This window comes from Podarcis muralis, chromosome 5 (assembly GCF_964188315.1).
Source record: "Podarcis muralis chromosome 5, rPodMur119.hap1.1, whole genome shotgun sequence".
Lineage (NCBI taxonomy): Eukaryota > Metazoa > Chordata > Lepidosauria > Squamata > Lacertidae > Podarcis > Podarcis muralis.
In genome coordinates, this window is record NC_135659.1 from 56,050,323 (window position 1) to 56,069,724 (window position 19,402).

The window sequence follows — 19,402 nt, forward strand, 5'->3', positions numbered from 1 at the left end:
AGCTGCCATTTTGTATCTTACGTTTACGGGAAACTGGAGGGCCTCCCCTCCGCCGGCCAAAACAGGCTGGAGAGCGACGTTACACGTTTGCCCTTACACGTTCTCGGTGGCGGACAGCGCCGCTTTTTCCCGGAGGGTGTTAGTAGCTACCGCTTTTGAAACAGGCGGAGGCGCCTTCCCTTGTGGAGACGCCTAATAGCTCAGCAGCCGTTAGGACAGGTAGTGGGAACGGGTCAGGGGGACGCTCCTCGTTTTTATTTCGCATTTACCTCAGAAGGCTGTAGGCAGAATAATTATACCGAAACTCTTGCGAGGCTATCTGTAACGTGTTAAAAAAAGCCCCCTAAAGTAAAGCCGGGGGGAGAGCCCTTATTTGATAACACACCTCCCCCCAGAGTCCCCCGTGCCTCGATTCGTATTTATTGTTTGGGGGCTGCTGTTGCCTGTCATTCCTGTTCGTTTTTCCCATAGGAATTTTCCATTTATTTCCAGTCTTTACACCTGAAGAAATCTTGGAAAGCCCTCGATGCTTATGGCTGCAAAAGGAGAGCGAGTGCGTAGTGGAGTCTTTTCCCCTCCATTTGTTATAGTTCAGCAATTCTGTTTTGCTGGTATTGGTGCCTGCTGTTTTAGTTCTCGTAGCAGGAAAGCGGGGTATCTTTATTGTAATTATGTGCAATCCTTATAGTTGTGATGTAAGGAGGCGAAAGTTTAGGTACTGTATTTGGTTTTGATGGTATATTAAGCAAATGTATTCTCAAGATTTACAATTTGCTTGGTACGCTACACCTGATAATGAATATAGTACTGGACTCGGTTGTTTCCCTTAACACAGCTTTGCCTCGAAAGCGCCGAGAAAAGGTTCTCAGGTTCACTGGTGCAATATTGGAGCCGTACAGTTTTGGATCCTGCCTGCCTGTGACTGCCACCTAATGGGCTCGTCAGGAAACTGTTCACTCAATTGGCAGTCTTAAATCTAATATAAATAGGCACTTCCCCATGTGTTGAACAAATCCTCTCGTAGTCATTACAGTTGTCTTTCATAGGTGGTGATCAAAAGTATTCTATTCATTTTCTTGTAAGCTTTAGGTTACAGTACAGTAAATGATAGAATAAGTTCAGATCGACACACAACTATTCACAATCTGACCGTTGATTATTATTTTTGAAATGGTTCTCTGTCAATCATGTTCACCTGTTCTATCCTTGTTGATCCTACACCAAATGTCTTTAATAGAATAAAACACTAAGTATAAAATGGCTGGCATTTTTGCAAGTTAGATTAAAAATGCTACTAATTCTCTTGATGTTTCCCTCTAGCTCACTCCTGTTAAAAAACAAAGCAAGACAAAAAACCTGCCTGATAGCCATGTTTGTTTTCAGCCATTTGGCTGAAATTTTTCATTTGGCCTTGCTGCAAATATATCTGCCAGGTTTTCATAATCCACATTTTATAATGTAGTAAATTTAGAAGATTCAGACTCCTTGGGATAGGTATTTGAGTTTTGAATCAGTGTGATCCTAGCTTCCAACTGTGCTTTGGGCGTTTTCCATTTTGGCCCTATAAAAAATTAATTCTCCCTGATTGTCAGACTTTGATAGCACTCAAAAGAATGCTGTCCAATTCATGTTGTTTTCTGCAGATTGAGGCTGCAATTTGAAGCAAACCCCATTGAGAACAGAGTGGCTTCTGTGTAAACATAATGAGGGTCCGGCTGATAGACATGCATCTTAGTATGAACAGAAGCTCATGCTTCTTTTGTTGTGAGTTTAGCTTTGTCATTCTTGTAGCTCCCTGTGTGCAGTAGATCATTAGCTGGAAATTGTCTGCGACTCCCAGCAGGAAATACTGTGTGGTGGTTTTAGAGAGCTTTCATACTGTTGACATTGGCTATATTGCTGACATCAGGCAGCCAGAGGAAGGCTGGCTATTGCTAGTCTTGAAGTTCTTGTACTGATTTTATGTTAGGTAGTACGGTTTTTATGTTAGGTAGTGCGGGAGGTAGTGGAGGACAGAGGTGCCTGGCGTGCTCTGGTCCATGGGGTCACGAAGAGTCGGACACGACTAAACGACTAAACAACAACAGTACGGTTTCTAAATAAAATCACATAGTTAAAACTTAATTAGTGGCTACTGCATTTATTGTGTAGTTGTATAAAGACTTCTGGGTTTCAGATGAATCAGGGAATACCCCCCCCCCCCCGTTTATAGTGAAGGTTTGCAATTTTATGACTGGAATGTGTTCTAACTTTAAATACCAAGTACTGTACTATGAACTGGTAAATGATATGAGAATACTCCAAGTAAGTTAAATCTATAGAAAGAGATGGATAAATTAATTAGCTATCTCCACAGTATTTATTTAGTTCTAACCAAGGTTTCTTGTAAGCAACTCCCATTTGTTTCAATGAAGCCTTCAGGTAAGTATAAGTAAATGATACTGAACTCACTGGGAGTTATTCGGAGTAAATATAGTAGATGTTATTAGATTTCTTATCAACACTTTACCATAAAGTTCCAAGATAGGTAAAAGATTGTGCTGCAAACAGATTTCAGAATTCTTTAGTCCTAGCACATGCCTAAGTATAAATGGGACAGGAATGCATTGATGTGGATACTGGCAGCACAACACAGTGCATGTTTACTTGGAAGTAAGTTCCACTGCCTTAAGGGGGATTCACTCCTAGGTGAGTGTGCTTAGTTCTGAGACTGTAATATTTTGCACTCATAAGAACAAGCCTTAATTATTGTGTTGGGACTTACTTGGAGTAAAAATGCACAGGATCTAAGGAAGGTGTCAGTGACTTAGATGGTGGCACTCTTTGTGATACTGAATGTTGCCTGGTGTTCTGACTCAAATGCCTTCTTTCTTTCTTTCTTTCTTTCTTTCTTTCTTTCTTTCTTTCTTTCTTTCTTTCTTTCTTTCTTTTGATCCCCAGATCATGTACATAAAGGGGGACCTTTTTACGTGTCCTGGAACAGACTCCCTTGCTCACTGCATTAGTGAGGATTGCCACATGAGTGCTGGCATAGCTGCCATTTTCAAGAAGAAGTTTGGTGGTGTTCAAGAGCTCTTGAACCAGAGTAAGTAGTAAAGAAAAAATAATGCCTAATGTATAAAAAATAGAACCTAGGTTCTTAATAAGCCATACCTTGGAAGTCGAATGGAATCCATTCTGGAAGTCCGTTCAACCTCCAAAATGTTCGAAAACCAAAGCGCAGCTTCTGATTGGCTGCGGGAAGCCAAATCAAATTATATATTGCCTACTTTTTATGCCCTTTATGAATAAATGTGTTGAGGTGTGTGTTTTTGTTTGTATGTATATGTACGCAAGCATGCATTGGGGAGTAGGGTGCCAAACTGGGTCTTTGACCCAGTTGACAAAAAACCTAGTTTTGGCTCTGTTAAATATGTTCTAATTTGTTTTAGAAAAGAAGACTGGAGATGTGGCTGTTCTGCAGAGAGACAATCGATATGTGTACTATCTGGTAAGAGCAGGGCACATGATAAAGGTTTGGGTACATGAACTGATTTTAGCAGGGAGATATCTGTCTGTATTAGTATTTCTGCTTCTTCGTTTGTGAGTGAAAGATAAAAACACCCTTATCTTAATGACCTAATCTTGCTGCAATGCAACTTCAGCAACAGCATTCACTTACATAGGCCTTTCATTAAGAGTTCAAGTGCAAACTGTTGCAGAAATTGAAGTTGCTGTTTGAGTGGTGTGTTATTTAGTAAATTTCAGAGTAGTCTGTACCATCCAGTATTCAGATGATCACAAACAATACCTTTGCTTGAAATCTTATTTGAAAACACACAGTGATTCAAGAAGTGGATGTATTCACATTTGTGTTATATCTGTCTGGAGCTAAGTTGGCAACTGTGCTAAATGCAATTTAGCATGATATATTTCTTCCCTTTTAAAATATCTCTTTATATATTTACATAGACAATTAGCTGTCTTCTCTTTTTGCTGTTATACTATGCTTCATTAACAGGTTCCTGGCGGTCTTAAATTTGTTTGTTTATTCATTTGAATCATATTCTCCAAAAACACTCAGGAGCTGAAATATTTGCTTCCTTGTTTGTAAATTGCATTTGTAATATGAAGTATGGCTGGATTATTTTGTCACGTTCTTTAAAAACAGCTATTTACAAATAGGTATCAGCAGGAGTAGTATGGTTAAAATTTTGTAACAAAAAAAATGTCTTTTCAAAACATAACTTTGCAGGAGCCTTTAAAAATAAATAAATAAATAAAACAAACATAAATCAGAATATTTACCTGCAGAATCTCATCGCAGGGACCAGGTTTTAATGTGTGTGTGGCAACTGTAATGCCATTTACATGTCCCACTGACACTGATGCAAATTGCAAGTACTTAGTTTTGAGACTGCAACCTGAAGGCCCAGATTTTAGCAAATTTTAACATGTCTCAGTTTGCTAGTCCAAGCAGCCAAATTAATGATCTAGATTCATGTGATCTATGGTTAGTATCAACAGTATTGGCTAAAAGTACCTAATAAATGAATGAGGCAACACAATCCTTTAAGTGTCTACTCAGAATTATATCCCACTGAGATCACTAGTCTCGGGTAATTTTGTACAAGATTTCAGCCTAAGACTGCAATCCTAAATATGCTTACTAGACAGTGGGGCCTGTTGAATTCAGTGCAACTTATTCTGAGAAGGCACGTGTCACATGGGATGTAAAGATGCCGAATCAAAAGTATGGGTAATCTGCACTTAACCTTGCACTTGCTTTCAGATTACAAAGAACAAATACTTTCATAAACCTACCTATGGCAATTTACAGAAGAGTCTGGAAGCTATGAAACTCCACTGCATGAATAATGGCGTAACTTGCATTTCTATGCCCAAGTAAGCAAATTTGATACTGGAAAATTACTGCCACATATTTTGGAATGTTCATGTGATACATATATCTTATATAGTAAAATTTTATTATTCTTTGGAAAATTTCAAATGCTTTAAAATGTACAGTGGTACCTCGGGTTACAGATGCTTCAGGTTACAGACTTCGCTAACCCAGAAATAGTACCTCAGGTTAAGAACTTTGCTTCAGGATGAGAACAGAAATTGTGCAGCCGCGGCAGCGGGAGGCCCCATTAGCTAAAGTGGTACCTCAGGTTAAGAACAGTTTCAGGTTAAGAATGGACCTCCGGAATGAATTAAGTTCTTAATCAGAGGTACCACTGTACTTTTTGACTGTGGAACTGAAATGCATGGTGAAAAGCAAATTTCCACAGTAAGTCCCAAAGAGCTAGGAAACAGATAGGTCTAGTTATTCCTACCTTTTAGATATGGAAAGAATTTCGTCCTGTGTAAAAGGTAGCTACTTGAAACATCTAAATATAGTAACTATTAGGGAGTTACTAGAATTCATTACAGTGGTACCTCGGGTTACAGATGCTTCAGGTTACAGACTCCGCTAACCCAGAAATAGTACCTCGGGTTAAGAACTTTGCTTCAGGATGAGAACAGAAATTGCGCAGTGGCAGCAGCAGGAGGCCCCATTAGCTAAAGTGGTACCTCAGGTTAAGAACAGTTTCAGGTTAAGAACGGACCTCCAGAACGAATTAAGTTCTTAACCCGAGGTACCACCGTATTCTATATATATTTACAGATGACATATGTGTGAAAGAAATGACTTTTTCTACTTCGTTTAAGTTTACAGTCTAGAAATTATGGAGGAGAAAATGAATATATTTGAGGCCAAAGTATAACACTATTTTGGAGCAGATTTATGCTTTTTGAGAAAACTCTGCTCTGACCACCTCTGAGTTCATAAAAATATTGTGGAAAACAATAGCAATTGTCAGAACCAAAGCCCGGAGTATTATATAGATGATATGCTGAGAAATCTAGACATTAGTAATATTTAGATGATCCAATAATATGTCTGTTTTAGCTTGCTAACTTTCTTGCATTTGAGTACATACTCTGCTGCAGTTTTGAGAGCAACTAGTTGTTGATTTTATTTTTTGTTGCATGTGTAAATGGATGTACATCTTGTTCTGATCTTTCATTCAAATCTTGATTTGGTTATTGTTCAGCGGACTTTGTGTTCTCTTTGCATGCCTGTTCCCTCCCTCTCTTTTTAGTTTATGGTGACCTCTAAACTGGGTGTAAGTACTTCCACTTCAGATTTGGAGACATAATATGGTTTGCAGTAATCATAGTTTGCCTGATATGGATGTTATGGCATACTATCATTACTGTAAAGCAGGAAGCAAGAGGAAGCCAAAGCATGCAGAAAGAGGAGAAAATGCAGCTGCACATAGCATAGCCCATTCATGATGTCCTGACCATGATTTCTCCATGACCTCAGAACTGGGCACCAATTCATGACTGACAGATCTGGTGTATTCATTTTGTGATGCTATTTGTATGTGAGACTAGTAATAATTCTAACTGGCTTTGCTTGGGAGCAATTACGAGTATTTTGATTAAACTTTATGATGATTCTACAGAATAGCAATTTTTAGGATATTTCTCAAGGGTGAATTGACAAGAATGAATGTGTGGGAATACTTGGGCATTCTTTATCTTCCAGGATTGGGTGCGGACTTGACCGCCTGGATTGGAATAAAGTTTCAACAGTGCTTGAAGAAGTATTTGAGGATACAGATGTTAGCATTACAGTTTATTCCCTGTAATTATTAGGGCAGTTGCTTTGTTATACTGTTGTAATTGTGCTTGTGACTGATTTGGAATAAGATGACGGTATGATCTTGTTTCAGTTTTCTTTACTCTTGCAGACATTTCTCACCATTATTAGTGTCCAAGTATGGACAGTGTTCTGTAGAAATTTACAATTGGATCTTTCAGGGATGTTTATCTAGCCAGCAGATGAGTGTGCTTTACTCAGCAGACAAACTTACAAATTAAAAACAAACAAACATAAAGGCTTTGCATAGATGTGTTTTGGTTAGTGTAGCACTTTCTGCTATACAATCTTGTGTTTCAGAATAATGTGAAAACTATGGGACCTCAGTGGTTAACTGTTGCAGGTCTTATATGCTCTGTTCAAAGTACTGTACTGTAATTAGATTTTCCTATTCTGTGTAAATAAAATACCTTTTCCAAGAATGAGTGAACTGTTTAATTTTGAACTAGTGTTGTATCTCCTTGTGTACATGCAAGGTCTGATATGTACATCTACTTCAGGGCTGGATTTACGTTTGATGAGGCCCTAAGCTACTGAAGGTAATGGGGCCCTTTATATGTCCAGCTGTTCTTTGTCAACAACAAATTGTCACTGTTTTTTGTGTGTGTTGAATATATGCTATATGGTAATTTATGGACCTAATAGGTATCTAAAGCCATTTGCACATAACAAAATATGTATTTTATCAAAGTAATTGTTGAACTGAAATACAATTAAGAAGAAGTTTATCTTTTATTTTGGAAATGTACACCCATGGGTTGTTTTTTCCTTTAAATTTTTTGGGGGGGCCCAAGAGAGTGGGGCCCTAAGCTATAGCTTGTTTAGCTTATACGTAAATCCAGCACTGATCTACTTCTATTGAAATTATTGGGGTATCCTGCATATGTAAGAGCTCTGTGCATATTGGCATACATGTGGAATTCTGGATCAGTTCCATTTAGTCCATTTGTTTCATAAACCAGGTATTGCTGAGCAGCAAAGGAACATATCAATATTAAATAACATGATTAAGCAACTATTAAAAAATACCTCTTATATATCTGACATGGGATTTTTCTAAGTCTTGCCCAAAACTCTACTTCTGCAGCTCTTGTTCTTGCCATACATGCTCAGAGCTTTCAAGGTTGCTTCTTGCAGAAAAATAAAAGCTCCTATAGTATATATTAAAATAAATGTTGTTTCCCTTAGATCTGTATGTGCAATAAATATAAGAAGATAGGTATTATCCAACTAGTATATTTCATTAAATTAACTGAATAGTGTGTCCCTGAAAGGATATAGGTACCAGAAGACAGAAATTGTGCAAAAATAAAGAAATGCTCTGGGAGCAATTTTTTCTTTTCCCCATATGTTTAATATGGAGAATCTCACTACTGTGGTCCTCTTGTTGAAATAATCAATATCCCTTTTATGCGCTCTTCACATATTTGTATCACAGAGCATTTTGCAGTACAGTGATCTTGGAAGGGAACTTGTAAATCTTTATAATCGCTTTATTAATTAAGAGGTCTATGCCAGTGGTTCCCGAACTATTTTTCTCATGGACCACGTGAAAATCTCAGAGGGTCTTGGTGAACCACTTAATATTTTTTTTGCCTGTTGTAGCTCACTGTGCTAGATGCAGTATGCATTTTAATTGTATTTTTACAGACACATCATGGGCCATCTGAATGAAGCTTGCAGAACACTGGTTCCACAGTTTGAGAACCCCTGGTTTATGCTATTACACATTTCTCATCATATTGTAATACATTCTGTGATCTAGAGCAGTGTTTCCCAACCTTGGGCCTCCAGCTGTTTTTGAACTACAATTCCCATCATCCCTGACCACTGGTCTTGCTAGCTAGGGATGATGGGAGTTGTAGTCCAAAAACAGCTGGAGGCCCAAGGTTGGGAAACACTGATCTAGACTAGAGAACCCCTTTAGGTAGATGGAAAGGTTTATGTAGGTCTACCAGAATTTTGGCACCCCTCTCTCCTATGAGCTGTTCCTTGCTTTGCTTCAGAGGTACATCAGATGTTTCCCCAAACTGGAGCTGGTATGGAAGAATGGCCATGCTGAAAAGAAGGACTCAAGCTGCCACACGTTTCTGGATTGGGACCATTGTTTTTTACCTTTGGGGCGGCAATCCTATACCACTTTACTTGAAAGTAAATTCCATTGAATGTAATGGGATTTCCTGCTGGGTAGACATGTAAGGAAGCCGACTGTTCAAACAAGTGAATCTGCAGAGTGTATAGCAAGATTTGGGCATAATTCTAAGTGAATTGTCAGATAGCAAGTGGCTGAATAGCAGGACCTACATATACTTATTTTATGCTCTCTTAAAGAAGATCTGAATTGATAAAAGAGTACCACATTTGCTAAACTTATTTAATTTGCATTATTGTTTTGGTAAGGAGCTCTTTGGTGTGCTTTGACTTCTTTGCTTAAAGTTTTCAGTGATGAAAAGCTTTGCACTGCAGATTGTTAACTTCATTCCATATCATAATGCTTTTTCCTCCCATGTGAGCAGCAGCACTGCAGGTTTATGTATTTCAAACAACCAAATGCCTACATGCAGCATAATAAATGTATTTTTAGTCAGCAAGGCGACATGTCAACCAGAGACTTGTGGTGTTGTTTTTCTTTTTCAAAGCAGCTCTGGAGGACTGAAGGGGGAGTCCCAGATGTCAAAGTATATCATGTTTGTCTCTCCATAGGGTTGGCAAACTTCACACACGCTGGCCCTGGGGAGAGAAAGGGAGACTTGAGTTGCTTTTCTCAAATGTACGGGGCTTTATTGCTCAAAATAATCAATGCCTCGCCAGTTTGTTCCTCTTGCATAATGGACAAAATGATATAAAATAGCTCTCCTTTAGCTTGGGGTGGGGTGTTTGCCGGATGTATTTCTTCACCCCTTGCCAAGTTCCTAGAATAAATTCCATGTGGCACATCTTGCGTTTTAGAATAAGGGTTTGTCTTAGAATGGGGTGCCTAAGATTCCTGTTGACATTTTATATGGAAGCTGGTATAGGACTTTGATTGTATACTGATGAGGTTCCAGATGAGGTTTGCTGTAATGTCATGTGCCTGCTTTATTAGTTTTCCATAATATTTTAATCTGTTTTCTTCAATGCCTGTTTTAAATAGATGGGATTCAAAGTAATGAATCTGAACTGCAGGAAAAATAATGTCTTTTGAAGTATGCCTCTAGAACTTGTTTGTTGTATATTGTGATGTATAATATAATAAGATTACCTGTTCCAACAGAGCAGCAGATACAGCCCAGGGGATGGGGCCATAGCTTAATGGTAGAGCACATGTTTTGCATGCAGCAGGTCCCAGGGCTCCTCTTGAAAACCTATTTATTGAGCATTCATTCTGATTTGATGGCATAAAGCTAACATGGAGCTTAGGCTATGTTTGTTCTCTTTTGAACATTAGTTCTGCTTTGCTTCTGGGGTGGTTATACGACAGTGAGCATTCATCCTGAACTGCTTATAGGTGTTTATATATCTTCCCGTTTCTCATTCATTCATCCAAGATTTTTCAGTGCATTTCCAACTGCAAAAAGTCTTTTTTTATGTGGATTTGTCACATTTGGGTGACACAGTGTATTAATCCACTTTAATTGCACAAGCCTAAATTTTCAGTATGTGCTTGAATCCCTTCTGCAAAATAGTGATGGTCTGGAGGCATGCCCAGTTATAATCCCTGGCATCTCTATGTAGAGCTGGGAAAGGCTCTTATTTGAAATCTTGGAGAGCCACTGCAAGTCTGGCTGTTGGCTATGCTGGCTGGTGTTGGGCGTGCAACAACATCTGGAGAGTCACAGGTTGAGATGGTTTGAAGCCAACTTTCTGTTCAGATGCTACACTCAGGGCACCTGCAAAAACTTCTGCCATGTGGCAGGGCAGTTGGTCTTCCACATATGCACAGGAGCTTTGTAGGGTATCTGCCATACAGAAATAGTTTTGATAGGCATCTAGACCTCTCATGGAGCTTATGAAATAGACTTCAGTATGGCTCTTCTGAAATGGGGAAAATTAAAAAAATGTCTCCAGCTCTTTGCTTTATCTTATTAACATTGGATAGAACAAAATGTATTTTTTTCATGAGTTAGATGGTCTGGGAAACTACTCTAAAAAGGAGAAAGCTTTTTGAAATTAGTTTTCAGAATTCATTACGGTACTGTACTTACTTGAACCTCAGTGCAAAACTTCAGCAAGCTTTTCTTCATAATATAGGAAGTTCTCTTGAATGTCCTCCCAGGGTGTAAATGCCTTAGGTTCCTCACCTTCCTCCTGCTCTACAAAATTCTTCCATACATACTCAAAGTCTTGAGGCTTCATGATTCTCATTTTACAGCCAGCTGCCTTCAATTTCTTCAGAGCAGCTTGGATGTCAGGCTCTTCCCACATGAAGAGACGGCCCACTACAATGGAGAGCTTCAGGTTCTTGTTCTTCTTCAGTGCCTTAGTTATCTGCTCAGCGCAGCCGACGCAGGGGCTAGAAGAGACATACCAGGTAACATTGTAGCGTAGGCCAGATTCACACGTAGGCAAGATGGTATTGAAGAAGGCATCTTCTGCATGGGCTGCTGAATGTTCATCCTCCAGATAGCCCCGTAAGGTTTTTGACTCCTTGCCTTGAATCTCTATGATGTAGCACAGGAAGGTCTTGTTCCGGCCTGAACTGTATTCTACATTCTTGAACTGGAACTTGAAAAAGAAGGCTGGAAGCCGTTCCCTGTATAAAAGAGTGAAAGAAAGCCTCAGTGTTACACACCTAATAACACACAACCCCCTTCATCCATTAATTTCAGAGTTATTGGTGGTGTTAAGGTAATTTTGTAACCATGCTATTCCCTTTAAGGCCTGAGACATAGAAGAATTGGGCAATGACTAAATTTCCTGAAGATACAGTATTTAATTCCATGTTCAAGTAATTTGGAGGTTTATGGTAGAAGTTGGTGAAAAAGCTTTGGTAGGGAGTTTTGGTAGCAAGGGAGTTGCTATTGGAACTGGGGAAAAGTTGGAGGAAATAAGTCGTCAGATGTTTCCAGCTTAGAGGGCAGGTTGTGTTTGCATCAGCTGTTTTTCAAGTAATCTGTTGCTGATATACACAAGCTAATTTCCCCTTTTGTGGTTTTAAAATGATTTGAAAGTATCTACAAACTATTGGTGAGCTATTCACCTGCCTGCTCTATTTTTCTGTATTCATTTAAATCTACTGGTTATTAAGATTTTTCGCTTCTTCCTTTACTTTTCTAGCTCCTTTCCTGTATCCAAGATGCCTCATCTTCAATTACTCTTGGTGTAATGCACGCAAGTTAGCACTTAATCCCAGTACATATTTTCTTCTCTCCCTCCATCCCATAGTGAGATTTGTACCTCAAAGAACCTTCTCTGACCTTTCTGCAGCAAGCTTAAGTTCAGACTCTGATTGACTCTATGGGTCAAGATTTGGAATCTTCCATGATAGTTGCCTTGTAGAAGCTAGTCATTCTATTGTGTGATTTTCAGCTAATGGAAGCCAGCATGGGCTCCTGCTAGCACAACAGGGCTTCCTCCCCAATCTCCTCCTGCATGCCCCCTTTGAGTGTGTGAGAGAACCTCCTGAACAGCGCATGGGAAGCAGAGAGGAGGATGTTGTCTGGCAAGCTGGAAAGCTTGCACTGACAGAACTATTGCCATAGCACTACATTGAATTTCTCCCACTGAAGTAGGAGAAGCATATCAAACCAGCTCTGTGTATGTCCATTCTTCTGTGTGGGGCTTCAACATTTCACTTTGCTCTTTTAACAGAGTATTAAGTTATATGATCTAAGTAAGTGCATCCATTTATCTCTCTCAAAGTCCCATCTTGTAAAACTGGGCTTTGCTCCACTGTATTTCCTGCCAGGTGAATTCATATTTCTGTCTATGTACCAGATGTAAGAGGCTCTTGGCCTTCAGAGGCTCAAAATGTAAATCAATCAATTTCTCTTTAAGGTGCCATTGTTTGGTTTGTTAGTTTACCACAGGAAAGACAGTACAGCATCTTTTATGGAATTGCTCAGGTTCACTGGCTTCAAAGCAAGGATAATTTAACATGCAAAATGAATGGCAATTTTTTTAGGTAGCATTAGGGTATACTAGGGGTTGCAGGCTGATATGGTGGGCTTCAACTCCTATCATCTCTTATCACTACTCAAGGTGGCTGGAAGTGATTAAAGTTGTAGTCCACAATATTTGGAGAGTGCTAGATTGGCTACCACCTAGACTTTCTTGGATTTTAAGTGCCCGGTACACCCATGAAAACTGTTTGCTCATTGTGGATGCCAATATAGTTGCACTGTTTGATGTAGTGCTTATCTCTATAGTGTCTGCTATGTTCTGCCTAATTGCACATAAGTGCAGAGTGCATATTCCAGTGTGTGTGGATTCTAAACTCGGTGCTGGAAAATATCTTATACAGATCTTGCCTCAAGGCTTTGAAGCCTCTGTCCTTAGCAATCAAAAATTGTAGCAGATTGCTCGTGCCCCCTGCAGCTCTGAAACGCTTAGTTATTCATCACTGAAAGGGCAAGGGGAAAAGAAACCACACGTCCCATAAATCAGCACATACGCGCACGTCTGTGACATAGTTGCCTTTCAAGCTATCTTGTGTGCTGTTCAACTTGCCCCTAACAATAGCTGTTCTCTTCTAACCTAATAGTGATTCAGAATGCTCAATGGACTTCTACAACACATTAAAATTCATAGTTCATTGCAGTTCTGAGGCTAGAAGGGACATAATAGCTGGCTGACTGACTTACTCCCCCAGTTTGCTATGTGAGGTTATTTCTTTATTGCACATTTCTGTTCATTTAACGAGGACTGAGCATATTATATATGTGAGTGTTGGGAAATACATATATCCACGTTTTACCAGTGAAGAAAATGAGCTATATAAATCTTACTGCATTGGATGACTCCTTGAAACTAGAAACTAGACATTTGGATATTTAAAGCTCTGTTGTAAACGTAGTTAAATCCTCTCTGTGTTACCTTGTCCCCTTACAGGAGTACTTTTAAAGTTATTCCCATGCAAGGAATACTTGTGGAAAACATTGGAATTGAAATTCCAAGTTGATTTATGAGGTAGTGCTGGTGAATTTATTGTCCTTAAGATATCTCCTTAAAAAAAATATCTCATTGATTTGCGGTTCTAATATTCAAATGCTGTGTATTCCTTCTACAAGATGAGTCTGGAAGCACTCTCTTAGATTATGGTGATGCGCAGCAACCCACTGTAATAGGCCCTATTATTTTGTTTATATAATTTTCTAGCTTAACTCCATTTGTGAAATTGTCTGAGAAACTAGTAATGTAAGAGCCAGTATGATGTAAGAGTGTCAGATGATGACTTGGGGAGATCTAGGTTCAAATCACTATTCAGCTGTGAAGCGCACAATTTCTTAGCTTAACCTATTTCACAGGCTTGTTGTAAGGACAAAGCTCTGTGTGTATGGAACTGATTGAACACTATGAAGAGCCAAACAACGTGCTGCTTGCTGTCTTGAGGGACTTTGGAGCCACAGTATCAGGTATCCTCATGATCATGACAGCAGTCTGCCACTGCCAAAGAGAAGAGAGCAGGATTTGCACTTTGTGTTATTCCATCCTTTGGGCTGAAGCTATTTGTCTGATGGTTTAATTTCCATTGCAGAAGGATGCAGTGCAAATTAATGTATCTGTAGGAGTCTCATGAAATGTACATGGCAGCTTTAGGAAGAGTTAGAACACTATAGAAAGGGATAGGAGGATATTCTTAATTATAAAGATTGGTCAGATTCTCAGTGCAGGTTCCACAGCTGCTGCACCTGTTGGGGACAGCATCAAAAAAAACTTGGCAAGACACTGTGAAGCTTTTCTAATCTACAAATGGCAATTGAAATGCTTGAACTGCCATGGGATAATTAGGCAGAAATGCTGGTATGTTTGGTGTTTTTAATCCCCTCATTAGCTAGATGACTGGCTTCATCAGACTGAAGCTTATAAATAAATAGGAAATTTGATCTGAGATTTCTCTTTGCAGCTGCAGGGGTTATGTTGTCTTAGAGCGCATGATATTTAAAGAATAAAAATTCTGAAAGAAAATGCCCTGCTTGTTTGGCTGCAGATATTCAAAGCTTTGATGAGACCACTGAATTCATAGTGTATCCTCTTATATTTGGTGCATGCAGACTAAGCATGTGCTTGGGTACCATCTAAGAAGGGGCACAAAAACAGATTTTTTTAAAATAAAGAATTTGACATTTGACATTTTTTTTAAAAAAAAGGTAGACATCATGGGGGAAATCAGGCATTTATTAGACTTTCTTGCATCCACTCCACATTCTTCCCCCATTTTTCTGTTTTATTTTTTATTCCTTATCACCACCTAAACCAGGGGGCATAACAAAGATCAAAATAATGCAAGGAAATAAGATCCCATCATATGTTGCAATAAATCTATGTTTTATTTTTGATGTTTTTTGAGTTCTATGTACCGGTACTTGATTATATTTTTTCCTTACAGACACACACATGTGGGTGGGGGGATATGGTTTAGTATTCTTATGTTGAAATACATATGGGGGCACTAATTTTTTCAGTGCATAGGGTCTCTAACGGTTTTAATCCAGCCCTGCTTGTATTGCCTAACCTTACCCATGGAAAGCAGTTAATTGAACTTAGAACTGGTTTCAAATTTCAGCTCACTATGAACTCCTTTGATCTTAGGCAAATAATACTTTTTTACCTTCTGCTTCTCATTTGACAGAGATGAGAACAACTTTGGAGGTACCAATTGCAGTTCATATGAATATGTCACCGGTGTATATTTTCTCTGCAAGCCTGTTTTGTTTCAAACCTATATTTAGTTCATTTTCTTAAAAAAAGTTGAAATTGAGCCTAAAAATCAGCAACAAGAAATTCTTTGGAAAGAATGCTTAAATATTGTAATACTAAGTGGCAGTATCGCTATCTGAGCCCGTGAACACGGATGTCTCTCTGAAAGACTGGGCATGCTACAAGATAGTAGTTTAAATTATACTGGCAGAATGCCTCACCTCATGCAAAGGCATGATTCCACTTAGCAAAAGCATTACAATAAGTTACAAACAATGAGCATCTTCAGAACAGAATATGAAGGTTTTAGTATTAGGCTTTATAGCTTTGGATACATGACCTTGCTCCAGTGAACTTCTATTGCTAGTGTTTGAAGTCGTGTATGTGTGATGTTGGCACAATCCACATCCAACCTGTAGCTTCCTGAGGAATGCTGCTGTTTGATGTCTTCATTTAAACCAGCTTCCATCTGTCCAATTTGGAAATGTAAGCCACACTCCCTTGGTTAAACTGAAATCTTTACATTTTAGACAGCCGTTATGCATGTGCTGATGACAGCACGCGAGCAGCTTTATGAATAGGAGTTCCGGGGTTGGGTGGGTTGCAGGCATGGGGAAGCCAAGCAGGCAGTGGGCACCAGGTGAAGACATCTCTGCCCATCTCTGGTATGTACATCAATGAACAAGTGCAACTTGAAACACAGCAGGGCAAAGCAGCCTTGCTACATTTTAAGCTGCTAATGTGTAAATTGCCAGAGTTCCTCGTTGTTTAGTCAAGACCTACTACCTGATCCTTTTAATTGAAGATGCCAGGAATTGAAGCTAAGACATTATGGATGCAAATGCCCTCTAGACTGCCACTGAATTACACACTATCCCTTCTCTGCACTGGAGTGGGATTACTGTGCAGATCTGTTAGAACATCTTTGGTTTGGACTAGATGGAATTGTTGGTGTTCATTCTTACAAAACTGAGGTTATAGCTAGAGCTGAAATAGTGTATCCTGTTTTTTGTAGTACAGCAGCAGTAGTAGTAACAATAATAATGTCCATCTCAACAGCATTATTATTTTTAATAATCCAGTATTTGCACACAGCTATAGTGCTGTGGTGCAGTGTCATACTAGGAGTGTCAAGATCCCGATCTAAATCCCCACTTTGCCATGAAGCTTACTGTGTGTGAGCCTGAGCTAGTCATTGCAAACCTAACCTAACTCATGGAACTGATGTGAAGATAAAATGAGCAGTCATGTACACCGCCTTGAGCTCCTTTGAAGAAAGACTGTGTATAAATGTCAGAAATACAATAACACTGCCCGTTCCCAACTCCCCAGAGGTCCATGGTTCAATTGCCATTTTAGTAAAGCTATCAGAACTATTTGCTTTGTGTCACAATCAACTGATAAACAATTGGAATAATAGAATTGTAGAGTTGGAAGGAATCCTGAGGATCATCTAGTCCAAACCCCTGCAATGCAGGGGTGTGCAGCTGTCCCATACGGGGATCAAACCTGCAACCTTGGCGGTATCAGCACCAAGCTCAAACCAGCTGAGCTACCCAGGCTGAGAGACATGAGACACATATGGTAGCATGAAGCTGCTGTTGTCATTGATAAGTAAATTTATATACCACTTAATGCCAAATAGGCTTCTTAGTAGTTTGTATAAAAATCAGTTGTTCAAGTATTAAAATATGTATAAGCATTCAAAATTAAAATACACAATAAAACGATATAATTGAAACATTAAAATAAAAACATCCATAACTGAAATGCGCAATGAAACAATTCCATCTGGTTGCAAGATCAAAGACATGCCTCTGTAAACAGTTGTGTCTTTAATATATGCACCATGATCCTTTATGGCACAATCCAGTGCATGTCTGCTCAGAAGTTAGCTCCAATGGGACTGCCAGGTAAGAGTGTAAAGTAGGATTACAGCCTTGGGCACCTAATCCCAAATAATTCAGCAATTAGTGGTGTCAAAAGTTTATATTTACAGTTTCTCTTGCTGCTATTTCTGGTAGAGACCAAGGAATGAATAACATTTAGTCCTTCAACCATAGCTCCACCCAGAAGTGGCTTAACTCCATATAATAGAATGAGATGGTAATACTCATCAAAAGAGCATAAGTGTATGAAACTTGCAACCAGGAGCCACCTAGACTCTGGATGGTAACAAAGCATTGTCTTGGGGATTAGCACCTTGCCCTATTCATCTGCATTTAGTTGGGTGGGCCTCATTCTTTTCCTCTGCAACACCAGTACAGAGCATAGCGTAAAACAGTGTTTCAAACTCAAATTGCTAGCTAAGCTATTATTACTGCAAATTCAGATCCTTGTTTTACAGTTTATGACCACTTTTGATTTGTTTTGGGAACTGACTATCGTGGCATAGAGATCATGGTAAGAGGATAAAGGTGTATAATATTGATGAATTCCTCACTACATATTGTAGTTGAAGTCTTAAGTATCACACTTATATGGTACTGTGATAAATATTATTAATGCTTAAAGACAGTGGCTCAAAAGGTTTTTGTAGATGAATCAATCTCTATGATTAAAGATTTTCTGATTGCATTATATGCCTGCTGTATTGTATAAAAACCCGTTAGATCTCTCAGATGACTTAGCGTTCACCTCTGCTATTGGTCTTTTTAAACAATTTGATTTTATCTGCCTAGATACGAGCCAAAAATTGCAGCTATAACTCTCCGTTTCAGAGCTGGAATAGATGCAAAGTCCCTCTAGTCCTACTCAGAAAGTTTCCTCTTTTTTCATTTTAATGAGGCTGCATATGTGGAAAAGGTTAACCAAATGCATGACATTCTTGCTGGCTCGTGGGAGGGCACACAGCCGGCAACCTCTTGCAATATGATTAAGCCCACAGGTGAGCATTCCCCCCACTGAGGGACAATAACAGTTTCAGTGCCATAAATGATCATCGTAAAATAAATACTTGCTGTGAGTTCATCCTGCTTGAATAACATTTAAATCTCTGTATTGCACCACAAAGCTTAGAAATAATATGGGTCGTCGTTCAGAGCAGTAAAACCTTGAACCTGAGGCAGGCCCCTTTTTAAAAAAAACAAAACCCTGCAAACATTGCGGCGGCCAACTTCTGCAAAAATATTTTTGTCTTCTGTGTTTTTTGCTGCCGTTGAGTATGGGATAAAACAGACCTCTTACCCTGTTACAATTTCGAAGGGTGGCAGTTCCTCCAGCTCCTGTGGCTTTTCGGCCTCCTCTGCATTCTCTGCGTTTTCTGCGTTCTCTGCGTTCTCTGCATTTTCAGCCTTTTCGCCATTCTGGGAGGCTTGCGGCTGCTCCTGCTTCTCAGCCATCCTGTTGCAGTGGATGTCCAAAGGCTACAGCAGGGCCAAGAGCTGTGCTTAGGCTTCAGATGCAGAAATGTGACAGGAGGTGGTGGTGGGGAGAGCTGGAAATTCCAGCCCTAGACACAGTTGTCAGGAGCTATATATGGAATGGCAGCAACGACAGGGTTGGGTGCAGGCTAGGATGACTCCAGCACTCTCGGATGTCACCTCTTCACTTTCACTCTGGCTGTGGCCTCTCCCTTGCCTCCCTTTTATATTTTAAGTATGAAGTGACGAGTTCAGTGTGGGCGGATGATGGATGGAAAATCCTGAATGCAGAAGTAACCTATTTATCCACAGCCATGACGGAAAACTGGCTTCAAGCAAGGCTGGTCACTGACCAGTGTCCCTGGACAGTACGCCCTCCTCCTGCCCTTGAGGGACCACCGTTCCAGACTAGACAGGAGGAGGAAGGCACAATGCCATTGTTAGCTTTTTAAAAAAATGGACTGGTTGTTGAGCCAAAGATCGATGGGGCCTTTTGTTGAAACCTTTA

At 39.5% G+C, this 19,402-nt stretch overlaps 2 protein-coding genes across 12 annotated transcripts in view; one reads left to right on the forward strand and one right to left on the reverse strand.

The window, feature by feature from the left end:
* The window catches only part of OARD1 (O-acyl-ADP-ribose deacylase 1), a 43,688-nt gene that overhangs the window by 292 nt on the left and 23,994 nt on the right, over positions 1 to 19,402 (forward strand). For 4 of the 11 annotated variants that reach the window (XM_077928877.1, XM_077928879.1, XM_077928886.1 and 1 more), the window contains exons 2-4: positions 2,941 to 3,085; positions 3,432 to 3,490; positions 4,772 to 4,884. In XM_077928877.1, coding sequence (XP_077785003.1) covers positions 2,941 to 3,085; positions 3,432 to 3,490; positions 4,772 to 4,884 — 317 coding nt within the window. Of the gene's footprint in view, positions 1 to 8; positions 554 to 1,643; positions 1,765 to 2,940; positions 3,086 to 3,431; positions 3,491 to 4,771; positions 4,885 to 6,580; positions 7,117 to 19,402 lie in introns of those variants that run through there. The other 7 variants (XM_077928882.1, XM_077928883.1, XM_077928884.1 and 4 more) reach the window with 6 other exon arrangements.
* APOBEC2 (apolipoprotein B mRNA editing enzyme catalytic subunit 2) lies at positions 9,055 to 19,094 on the reverse strand. The gene is made up of 3 exons (XM_028734032.2): positions 18,719 to 19,094; positions 10,879 to 11,426; positions 9,055 to 9,424 (listed from the first exon to the last, which is right to left on the reverse strand). The coding sequence occupies exons 1-2, from the start codon at positions 18,871 to 18,873 to the stop codon at positions 10,886 to 10,888; spliced, it is 696 nt and encodes a 231-aa protein (XP_028589865.1). The 5' UTR covers positions 18,874 to 19,094; the 3' UTR covers positions 9,055 to 9,424; positions 10,879 to 10,885.

Excerpts from the sequence above, each read along its gene's own strand:
- APOBEC2 (XM_028734032.2), bottom strand. The coding sequence starts at position 18,873 with ATGGCTGAGAAGCAGGAGCAGCCGCAAGCCTCCCAGAATGGCGAAAAG. Across the intron at positions 11,427-18,718 it reads CCCTTCGAAATTGTAACAGG|GGAACGGCTTCCAGCCTTCT; the intron begins GTAAGAGGTCTG and ends TCTTTTATACAG.